The sequence below is a fragment of the Solanum stenotomum genome, chromosome 8 (assembly GCF_019186545.1).
Source record: "Solanum stenotomum isolate F172 chromosome 8, ASM1918654v1, whole genome shotgun sequence".
Taxonomy (NCBI): domain Eukaryota; kingdom Viridiplantae; phylum Streptophyta; class Magnoliopsida; order Solanales; family Solanaceae; genus Solanum; species Solanum stenotomum.
In genome coordinates, this window is record NC_064289.1 from 6,028,073 (window position 1) to 6,040,578 (window position 12,506).

Genomic DNA, 12,506 nt, shown 5'->3' on the forward strand with positions numbered 1-12,506 from the left:
GTAAAGATAAATCACAAAAGAATTAGGTGATATATATATATTTATTTATTTATTTAAATTGGGATGAGTAGGAAAACTAAGTGGGCATATATTGAACATAAAAATTTAAATATTATTCACTTTATTTGAAATTTTAAAAGTTGAATTTGGAGCTTTGAATCATACAATCAAATATGTTTTACAAGAGTATTATCTCAGAATGGATAATCACGTAATATCATAGATTAGATCTTTAATACAAGATTTTGAGTGTTTCGAAATTTCAAATACAACTTCAAACTGCATTTAAAATTTTATAGTCAATTAATTTTTTATACACATATACAATTTTAAATCCCTTCAATATAAGAAAAATATAAAATAGTACATATATATTTAACAAATATTGATTGTGATGTAGTGGTGACTGCTCTACCCTTAACCAAAGGTCTCATATGTTCGAGTCGTGGACATGGAGAAAATCTTGTTGGGAGCGCCACCCCTGAATGGACGCTGCAGAGCACGATCCAAATTTAATCTGTGCTCCAATACGAATTCCGGACACCGAATGGAAAACAAAAAAATAAAAAAAATACATATATATTTAAATCTCTATTGTGACATTTTTGAATTTCCTTAATTTGTTATTTGTTAGTATTTATGACTCCACCATAACACAAATATTTAGTAAAATAATAATTAAAATAAGCAAAAACTAGTCCGGACACCACTGTTAAAAAAAAAAAATCTCTTTCAAACTACGACTCCCCCACCCCTATACCCCACCCCAAACCAAACCAATTTTCAGCAGAAAAGCAAAGTTTATAAAGAGAAATCATTTTAATTTTTCTGCCCAACCCAATCTTCTTCATTGATTAAGAAGTTTATTAAGGTGAAGCTAAAACAAGTCTATGAAGAGAAAAAGCTGAAAGTCTAAAAAGCTATCTCTAGAGATCAAAAAAGCTAGCTTATGATACCTATATAGAAACCCTCTTTAATTTCTCCTTTTCACTCATTTCTATACACAATTTAAAATCCATTTAAGTCATGTTTAATTCTTCATCAGACCCCTTCATGACTTCCTCAGAGAATAATGGAAACAATTGTATTAACAACAACAACAAAAGAAAAAGAAGGCCAGCTGGAACCCCAGGTACAATTCTTCAAAATTTTATTAATTATCATTAGTAGTAACGTCTACGTACATTTTATCCTTTCAGACCTTATTTGTGGGGTTTCACTGAATATATTGTTGTTAATTTAATTATTTTTTGTTTTTATAGATCCAGATGCAGAAGTGGTATCTTTATCACCAAAAACTTTATTAGAATCAGATAGATACATATGTGAGATCTGTAATCAAGGATTTCAAAGGGATCAAAATTTACAAATGCATAGAAGAAGGCATAAAGTACCATGGAAATTGCTAAAAAGAGAAACCCCTATTGTTAAAAAAAGAGTATTTGTTTGTCCAGAGCCAACTTGTCTACATCATGACCCTTGTCATGCTCTTGGTGATCTCGTTGGTATTAAAAAACACTTCAGGAGGAAACATAGTAATCACAAACAATGGGTATGTGAGAAATGTAACAAAGGATATGCTGTTCAATCTGATTACAAGGCACATCTCAAAACATGTGGAACTCGTGGTCATTCTTGCGATTGCGGTCGCGTATTCTCCAGGTCAGTTAAAAGATAACTATTTGCTGCAATAGATTCATGACTATATTGTTAGCTCTAATGTTTTGGTCCTATTGATGAGTACTTCTATATATATTAGTTATAACTTATAATTGAGGTATATATCGTTTGATACGTAGGATAAGAATAATAATATTTAGATTAAATTTAGGATTAACTTTATTTTTGGTTTAAGATATTTGCTATTGCAACACATGAAATATACTTGCTTATCACATTCCGCTTACAAAACGACCCAGCTTTGTGAAAAGGAAAAACAAAAGAGCGCAAAATGAGGAAGTTGTGTCCTTCTATGGGTATTTTATTTTTATACTATGTGTGGCTCCCAAAAACCAGGTTTATGTCATTCTTGATACTCTAGAATTCTCTATTTTGTTATACTTAGCATCTCAATCCTATTTCATTATTAACTTATAATTAAAATATAATATGTATTGGGTTTCTTCCTCATGATTATTTTATTAATTCAATGCTTCTATAAGGAATGTCTTCATTGACTTCTTCAGAAAATATTCTACTTATTGATTGAAAAAAGTATGAAGATCTTTGATCCTATCAAAATAGTCCTTTTTTTTGTTTTTTTTTTGTGTAGGGTGTGGGTAACCTTTTCATTAGTTAAATTAATTAAATGTGTGTTTATTTATTTATTCTATAGTTTAGTTAACACCTTTTTTTTTTTTTTTTTTATCTTTATTGAGTTAGATAGTACACTTTTATTTATTTAATTATATTTTCATATCTGGCGATTCGATTTTGTGTAATTTAGGGTGGAGAGCTTCATAGAGCATCAAGACTTATGTAGTTTTGGAAGACTTCGATCAGAATCACAATCTTTAATACAATTACCATCAGCACCTTGCCTTTCTCGTACAGCTTCAAGTCCTAGCCCTTCAAGTGATCACACAAATAATCTCATCACTACTACTAATACAGTCCCATGGCCTAATTTTATTATGAATACTCCAAATGCCATAATAAAAAAACACAATTTAGAGCTCCAACTCTTGACTACTACTACTACTACAACAACATCTCCATCTAGCCCCTTTGATGTCTCCGTATCGTCAAAATCGCGCGATGATCATAATCTTCAACTCTCTATTGGTTCATCGGATCTAAGTGAGAAGAATGAGTCGGAGAATAATAATAATGACACACACAGATCGAGAAATGGTGTAGAGGGGTTGAGGCAGGCGTTAGCCGAAAAATTGTACGCGGAAGAGGTGAGAAAGAAAGGGAGGAGAGAAATTGAATTGGCGGAGGAAGAATTGGGTAATGCAAGGAGAATAAGGAGACAAGCACAAATGGAATTAGAAAAGGCACAAGTATTGAAGGAAGAAGCAATAAGGAAAATTAATTTTACTCTTTCACAAATCACATGTCATGCTTGCAAACAAAAGTTCCAAGCTAAAAGGATAACAACAACAAGTATAGTTCCTAATTCTCATCATGACCAAAATATTCATCTCAAGTATAGTACTTGCCCAACATCACTACACTAGTTGTACTATATTGTATTTCTTCATCTCTACTTTGGATTTTTTTTTTTTGTTGTTACATTTTTGGGCACTTAAGTTTGTTGTATGAATATAAGTCTAGTGTGGATGGTGCATGCTACTATGATGAACAACCTAATAATGTGAAAGTGAAATCTCTTGTGGTATGAAAATTTGTAGGGGTTCTTAATTTTATTACTTTTTTTCGTCTCAATTTATGTAACATATTTTTCTCGTAATTTATTTTAAAAGAACGGTAGATTTCTATATATTTAGAAATAGTTTTAATTTTAAAGTTCGTATTTATTCTTAATGAGTTGATTCATAACCATACATAAACAAATTAAAGAAGTATTACTATTGATTTATTTATTTTTGTTTTTGGTATTTGATATTTATATTAAAGTCTGATTAAATCAAAATTACTCAAACCTAAGACTTTTAATGAATGATGGAGGAGTAGTGTTGAATATTGATTATTGATACTGTAAGTTTGTAGTACAATATAACTATTCCATTGAATTTAGTGAGCTGTGTGTTCCTTTAAATAAAAAAAAAAAGAAGAAAAGGAACAGCTAGAAAACAGTGAATTAAATATATTATCTGAGCTTTTTGGTGGTGTTAGATTTTGCTTTTGGAGTATTTGAAGATCTTTGTTGGCTAAGGTGGTCAGAATTAAGATGGTGATGAACCCGCCCTGTCCTCTACTGCCATAATATTTATTGCATAAAATTATAGAAATATATTTGTGTCTGACTAGTCAATGATGTGAGGTAAAAATAATATATGAGGTTAAGTTTTAAATTTCATCAAACATAGGTTATTACTTATTGTATTAATCTAGTTGGAGGGCATAGTTATTTTGTACTCCTGTTAACAAAGGTGTAATTTAATGTTTATGAGTTCTCAATTTGTCATTTAAGACCTAGCTTGTTTAGTTAAAGGTTTATAACTAAATATTTATGCACATTTTAATGGATTTCTTGTTTATACATACGGTCTAGGAAAAAATATTACTTCATCAAATATTGTGTGGAATATTTTTATATGTTGATAGGAGATAATAGGTAAGCTGAAAAATAGTGAAGATGCATGTGCTTGAACTAATAATTGGTACAAATTAACGCAACCATTATTAAAGAAAATAATATCATTTTTATTTCATTTTATATTTTTTTATCCTCTTTGTTTCAATTTGTTTAATACGATGTATATCATTCTAGTCAATTTTCCTTATTGACTTTCATCTCTTTTTTTTATATTTTATTTTAAGAAAACATATTTTTATATTTGAGAAATATTTATTTTCAAAATTCATATTTTATCCTTTATGACCTGCTCATATGTAATGCAACAATAAATTATTGGATATTGCATCATAAATTATATTTTTTAAATTTTATACCTAGTTAAATATTGTCATATGAAATTTTCAAATAGTGATAATTGCAGAGAGATGGAAAGAGAATAGTGGTCCTTTTTTAACCCTTTGCTACTGTTAGGGTGCAGAAAAGTGATAAATGTAAGGGTAGAGGGAAGAAGAGCATGATTTTCAGTGCCAAAGTTATAGTGACAGAAAAGTCCCTCTCAAACCATAATTAGAGAGAAACAAAGTCCATTCAAGGTTCCTTATTTTGTAATTTCACAATTTTTATGAGAATCAGTAGCTAAATAGGGAGGCAGTGAGAGTAGACAGTATTCCTCTTAGAAAGAGACTATAGCATCTTTCCTTTCCTGCACAACTCTTACTTCAATCCAACAAAATATACCATTCAAATCTAATTATTTCTTAGACCAAAATGCCCCTATCCCAAAGTACCAGTAGATAATTGAAAAGGAGATTATAAAGTGGGAATTCGAACTTCTAATCATGAGATGAAAGATTTTTCAATTGGGAAAGAAATTATAGGATTGCGAATCAAATCTTCACTAATAAGGTGAAAAGTTTTTGTAACTAATCAACAGAGTTATTAAGATCTGGTATGTTCCAAAGATTTCCACCCACTCTTTAATTCATTCAATGGTTTGACTCCATATTTTTGTACTTAAAACTAGTTTATATTCTCAAATCTCATAGATACTTCAATCAAATTGCACTTATAACTAAATTAAAACCTAAAAGGCTATAATCATAATAATAAAAATAGTTTTTAGCGGTAAAAAATATACATATTAATAAAGAGTGTTTTTAAAGTCTTTAATGATATTTAATTTCCTTAGTTAATTGTCATTAAATTCAATATTGCTATAAGCTTAAGACATTTACAAAAAGTAATAATTATCGCTAAAAATACATATTTAGCGACAATTAAGTTATTGTTGTTAATTAATTACTACTAAAAATTATTTTTAGTATAGTGAACTGGTGTTTAGAAATCAAAACTCCAAAGAAAATTCAAGTTATGATAAGTGTCATTTAACTTGTTATATCAAGTTAATTATCATTTTTATCAAGCTATCAAGTATCAACTATAAATTTTCATAAGATTTATTTGTAATTATCTTATAATCAGCTATGATATAATATAAGTATTTTTTTTCTAAATAAAGGTAATACCTTATTTTACTTAAGGTGTATATGATTAATTAAAGACAGAGTACTAAATTTACTGTATATATAACTGAACCATATTTTTTCTTGAGCGGAGTATCCACCGACCAATCGGGAACAATTTTTACAACTTTTTAAAATAAAACAAGAAAATCAACCTACACTTCGCTATTTTTAAATTCTATTTGTGAAATTACAGTGAATATGTTTGTTTTAAGTTTTTTCTAAGACAAAAAGGAGAGTTTAGTGGCAATAAACAGAAAAAGTATAGAAAAATGATACAATAGTAAAGCTCGTAGACTTGACAGTGTGAATCTTTTGCAAAAAATCTCGATATTAGTACATCTCACCCCCTTCCCCCCTCCCAAATCTAGCTACGTAGCCTTACCATCAAATGAGGAAATTGCTTCAGGGTAGCTGAATGCACTAAAACTTTCGTTATGTATAAGATTCGGAAAAAAAATCTAATCATAAAGGTCTATTGTACGAGAATTGCTTAAGAATATTGATGTATAGTATGAAGTCTAAAGGGTCCTACAAGTTTGAGGGAAAGCATAATTTCCACTTGTTTCAGAACTGGAGACCCCATGTTTGTCTCTGTCTTAATAATTAATTCCATTCTCACCCAAATGAAATAGAGCAGTTAAATTTGTGCTAGCTGTTTTATTAGGTACGAAAAAAAAAACTTTATGTAACAATAAATTTTGTGTCTGAGAAATTAAATCAAAGACAAGAAAAATGTAATGTATTATAATAGCTAATTTCCGTGTTAAATTGAGTCGTTACAAGTCTGACAAAAATATCATGTGATTTTTCTTTTCAACCGTCTCTTGACTAAGATAGCATGATTTAAGGTCGTTCAAAATCGAATTGATAATATAAATTAATTTTTTTTATTGGTTTAGTGGTTTCGATAATAATTTTGATTTTATTTTATTATCAAGTGATCGATTTTTAACGGTTCGAGATTTTTTCTTAATGGGTTAACTAACAACATGATAGTAAATTGATAAAAAAAATATTTGTACCATTCGATATATAGAGTTCTTGACTAAGGATATAGTTTCATAATTTTTATTTCTGGATATGTCTCAAACTTCTATCATTCTACAGTGTCCAGTGTTTGCTTTGAAGCAAGATGTAATCTATATATCAACTCATATACATGGTTCATTTGATTTGTCACCTTGTTTCTAAGTGATATTCAATAATTTTTTGTGTCAAATCTTAACAGTTAAACCGACAAAATCAATAATGATTAATTATCGATAACTGAGTTAATATCTTAATGTTTCTATAACGATTTAACGTGTCTACACACAGATAATTGATAATTCGAATAAGAAGTTGTGAGACCTTACCTTATCAAAAGAACATATATCCATCTCAGAAGTACTCTTGCATCAATCAGTTAAAGACAATTGGAGGGGATGTATGTTTTACAAGAACAATAAACTAGTGATTTGATGGAATTGTCTATATGGAATACTTTCGAAAATGTTCAATTAATATGTGGTATCCTTTTCTTTGCCACTATTTACAATATTTTACAAATCAAATAGAAAAAAACAAAAATTAGGCAACACAATGGCCTCTTTCCTGATTCCGTTTTCTTTGTGGAATATATGCAATAAATAGACACAACTTTGGATTATTCCAATGTGATCACCAAAGCGAGACAATATAGAAGAATCCCCCGCTAGTAAAATGTTGGTCTTATCTAGCTTTTGGCTTAACGATGATCGATATATTTGTGTACTGCGGGATCCATTTTTGAGAATGACGTTTTTAATATATATATTTTTTTCATTATTAAGAATTGAATTTGAGAATTCTGAATAAAGGTGGAGAAATCTCAACCATCTCACCACAATTCAAATTGATAACAGTAACTGACAGATTTATATTACCTAAATTAGTGGATTATGTTCCTTTTAATTTTATTTCATTTCTTTTATACACACATTAGGTCCGAATTTAACAAAGTTGGTTTAATTCCATCATTTTACATTATCTTTGTTTTATGATCTGAAGGATATAAAATTATGTGAAGAATTTAGGAGGATAAAAAATTACTCTCGCTTTTCTATGTACTTTATTTATCAATTTTCTTTTGTTATATAACCATTTTTGTATTTAGAACTCACTAACCCGACTAATTAAATTCGTGTCACATCGGCTCATGAAGGAAAAAATTATTTTTATTAAAAGTTCCATTCCTATAACTTGAATTTGAAATTTCTAACTAAAAATATTTTAAAATCACAATATCCAAGATACCACACCACTTGGTGTCTAGTTATATGCAGCTTTTAAAAACACAATCAAATAATAATATATATATTTTTTTTAAAAATCAAATAAACAAGCAAACAAACAAAAATATCAGTGACCATACGTGAAGTTCATTATTCTATTGACAGTTTATAAGTGGGTCGTTTTTGTTGGGTGATGTCTCATAATTTTTTCCAATTATTTCAGTCATTATTAATAAAAAACAAATGCAAAACTGGTACATAGACAATTCCAAAAATATATTCTGTTTCCCTTGGATAAGTAAGGATCTACTGACAGCTGTATAAGAAATGAGACATATTTTTTCTTAATAAATACCAATGTAATAATATATTGGCTTATATTGCTAAAAATGAATTAGCAATATCTACCTTTAATAATTACCCTCATGTTCTAGTGAAAATCATCTGCAATATATTGAATTTGTTGTCATTGCAATATTTATGAGTTCAATTCATATACATTTAAAAATTTATTTGTGCACGTTTAAAATTGATTAATATAGATATCAAGTAAAATTAAATTAAAGAGCAGATTTATATATATTATGATGAAAATCAAATCATGAGAGAAATAAATTTTGAAGATGTCAATGACGGATCTCCGTTCCGCTCAATTGTCATCCCGATCCACCTACTAAGAGATTATTAACTTAATTAATTAATGAGATTTCAATTCTCCGATAATAATCGTCACGGAATATTTAAAGCGGATCTTGTCCCCAGGCAATCATTCCGACAAAGATCAAATGTTCGTAGATAAATAAAATTTAAAAAACGTATGAAATGTAACTTCTGTATATATACTGAGAGATAAATCAACCATGTTGTACTATAAAAAATTATGACGGAGCAGGGCTAAGGAGTCATCTGAAGCTCCTTCAATCGAAAATTACTCTTTTTATATATGAATAAAATAATATTTTTGTGTATATATGTATAATAGATGTTAAATCCTCTTTAATTAGACTTCTTTCTGTATTTACTTTTCCAAAATTTGAACTTATTTGTGAAAATTCTGACTCAGCCATTGAATACTGAATGCATGAAAGGAAGGAAAAGTGTGAGATCAGGGGCGTAGCTAGAAGAAGACCCTTCGTCGAAAAATTATGTTGTATGCATATCATGTCAAATTCTACATTATTTAAAGGATATATATTAAAAGTTGGACATTCTTGACAAATGTTGTGTCTTTGGTATAGTGATAATGGATGTCCATCTGAATGAAGGAGTTTTGGGTTTGGACCCCAAATAACACAATTATTTTTTTCGTTTTCTTTTGACAGTCATACACCATTATTTTTAAACACCCTTGATAAAATTTCTAACTCTGCCACTATCATTGAAATAAGTTGGATATAAATACAAAATAAATAATTGTACTATATAATAGGAGCTTGTGCAAGTGAGAAGCTTATTAGTAATTAATAATTAAGATGCTCAAAGTGATGATGATTACAAGTGTTTGTTCTTTTTCTGATCACTGCACCTTAATGTATAATTGCACGTTTGGTTCTTTTCTAAAGGAGCTTTCTGATGTTTTTATTTTTAGGCTTTGACTATATTGAAATCTTCCCCAAAGAAACTTCTCTTTTTGGATTTAAAGGTAAGTCACCCCACTCACATGGTCTGTTTCTTGATAAATCATTTCCTCTTTAAACACCTAAAAAGAAATTAAAAGATTCCTACATTTAAATGGACCCCAATTCATGCATTGATCATTAGGGTTTGTTGCCTTCCTATAACTTTATTTATTTATTTTCCTCATTAAAAATAGTATAGGAGAAAAAAATGTTAATTTGGTTAGAACAAGTTGAGGAGAGGGGTAAAATGAATTCATGTGCTCGAATCGTGACGTTCACTTCATCAAAATTATATCAGTATTGTGTGAACTTGAGCATGCAATCAAAATTCTATTCTAATAAAAGAACGACATATTTGAACTATTTAAAAAACAACAAAAGTATTTTTTTTTATACAAATATTAAATGGAGGGCGTACAAAATAGATTCTTTTTTATATCCCCTTTTATAAATAATCAAACTAGATTGAGTACAAATTAAATTATATTGCTTCCCATCTTGATTAATTACTCGTAAAACTAAGTTTTATTTTTTTATGATAGAAAAGGAAAAGGAAGACAGCCAGCCCATTGCCCCATTCCTCACCTTTAGATCGACCCTTCCTCAAAAAAGCATATGTCAATTCAAATTAATTAAGAAACTGCTTTTTTGGTTGTTAAAAAAACACATAATAAATATACACATACACTGCCTTTTGTCATTTGTATTAGGTATTATAATTATAATATTATATATAAAACATATGATCAGCTACCATCACATGTAGATTCAATTGAACGGATTGATCATCAACTTAGATTCAAATTCCATATATGTGTGATAATACATAAATCAACTATATAAATATTATATTTGAATTTTGAACTCAATTATACTAACACACTTGAATTTTAAATTTATAAAACTTAAATTCGGAATTAGCATTTATTTATCATAAATGGCTGAGGTTGATGGAGGCACAATGAGGCTAAAAAGGCCCCCTCCTAGGAAAAAGGTTAACTCATTTTTCAACCAAAAAGATAAAGAAAAAGGGTATAGAAAGAAAGAGAAAAATAAAGAAAAAGCAAATCAACAGCCCATGCTCCCTGTCCTACTAGTAATTAAGTAATTGTACTTCCAACATAATTTTAGCTTTCATATATCTCTAAAAAAATAAAATAAGGCATAAGTCATCTGCGACTCCTTAAAGTTATCTGCATATTTTACATAAACACCTTAACTATGACTATTACCTATTGAACACCTAAATAGTTCAAAAAGTATACCTATTAAACACAAAATGTTGATGTGGCAAAAAAAATGTTTTTCACTTCAGCTAAGCGCGTAAAAAAACCTTAAATATTATTTTATTTTTATTTTTTCAAATAAAATTAATACTTTTTGCCACTTGGCATTTAAATAGTTTATTTTAAAATAATAATAATTTATAAGTAATACTAATTCTTAAAACAAAAACAAAAAAGAAAAAAAACCCCACCCCACCCCTTTCAAGTCGTCTTCTTCACCAAAGAAGATCTGCACATTGTTGTTGTTTTTTCTTTCTTTTTCTATTCTATCTCTTTTCAATATTTATTAAAACAATAAAAATTGAATCGACTAATTGAATTTGAAGGGAAAAAAGAAGAGAGAACATCAAGTTGAAAAAAATTAGCCTATCGACGTCCATCCATCTCGGTCACCTTTGAACAAATATTACCGTTCAAATTAAAATGTAAATCCATTAAAATTTTCAAAAATAATATTAGATTGATTCAATAAAAATAATTTAGATCCTCTCGATTTCTCTTTGCTATCGATTTCAAGACAATTGAAAGACTCTCTTTCTCCATCACTCTTGTATTAGTCTCTTTGAATATCTTTTTCTCTCACGTATTAGGAATAAAAAATAATTATAAAAACAATTAACAAAGATATTGAATTTTGTCGTTTGAGAAAAAAAAACTTGTTAGGAAGAAGATAAAGAAGAAAAGGGGTTGCATAGGGTTAGGCTTCTCATTTTTTTAAAAAAAAAAATTAGATGGAAAAATTTATTTGAATAATTTTCATTCTTTTTTACATAAAATTCTTTTTTTCTATCATTGTTGGACCCTACGCCACATATTATCTTTTAATTAGTCATTTTGCCACATCACAGCAAGTGCATTACACACACTTTATTTTTTTTTACTTATTATCGGAAAATGTCAAATAGGAACAAGTTTTGAATAGATAAAAGTGTAATAAGTACTAGCCTTAATTGAGGTGTCTAAGTGAATTATGTGGACAACTTTAAGTGGCCACAGATGACTTAAGCCAAAAAATAAAGTTATCATTGAGATAGTCTAACTCTTTTCTTTAGCTTATCGACTTTGTATACATATTTCAAAAATCACTACATATTTAATTATTATTTTTTGTAAATCTAATAATCCATAGATAGTAAGTGAAATCCATTCACAAAATAAATTGATTTATGATTAACACCGTTGTGGTAATTAGATCGTAATGTCAGAAAAATCATTACCACAAGACATAGAAGGGGAGGTCATGATAAGTGTCTATACCAGTAAAATGGGTGATCTCTCCCAATTAGTTGGTGCGGTGATTTACTTCATAGGCAAGAACTCTGCAAGTTCAAGTTCAGGATAACCTAGTTGCACTAATTAAGTAAAAAAATAGAAGAAGCATCTGACTACTTCATGCATGTTTTAGAGTGAGTTGAGAGTGAAACAAAGCACAACATGAATTGAAGTTTGGAAGACATGAAAAAGAAATTAGTAGTAGTTAATTAGGTATTGCTTGCAAATGACAAACTCTACCTAGCTAAGTGACCTGACTAGAGTTGGCCTCAATCTGTCTTTTTCTTAGTTGGCTTATCTCCATTAAGACACTAAAGTTTTGTCTGCGAGGACCTCAAGTTGTT

The 12,506-nt window shown here is 28.9% G+C and overlaps 1 protein-coding gene across 1 annotated transcript; it reads left to right on the forward strand.

Annotated features, from left to right (window-relative positions):
- Positions 1–800: 800 nt before the first annotated feature.
- On the forward strand, positions 801–3,415 carry LOC125874960 (zinc finger protein SHOOT GRAVITROPISM 5-like). The gene is made up of 3 exons (XM_049556008.1): positions 801–1,132; positions 1,263–1,662; positions 2,447–3,415. Exons 1-3 carry the CDS (start codon positions 1,027–1,029, stop codon positions 3,180–3,182), a joined length of 1,242 nt encoding a protein of 413 aa, XP_049411965.1. The 5' UTR covers positions 801–1,026; the 3' UTR covers positions 3,183–3,415.
- The last annotated feature ends 9,091 nt before the right edge of the window (positions 3,416–12,506 follow it).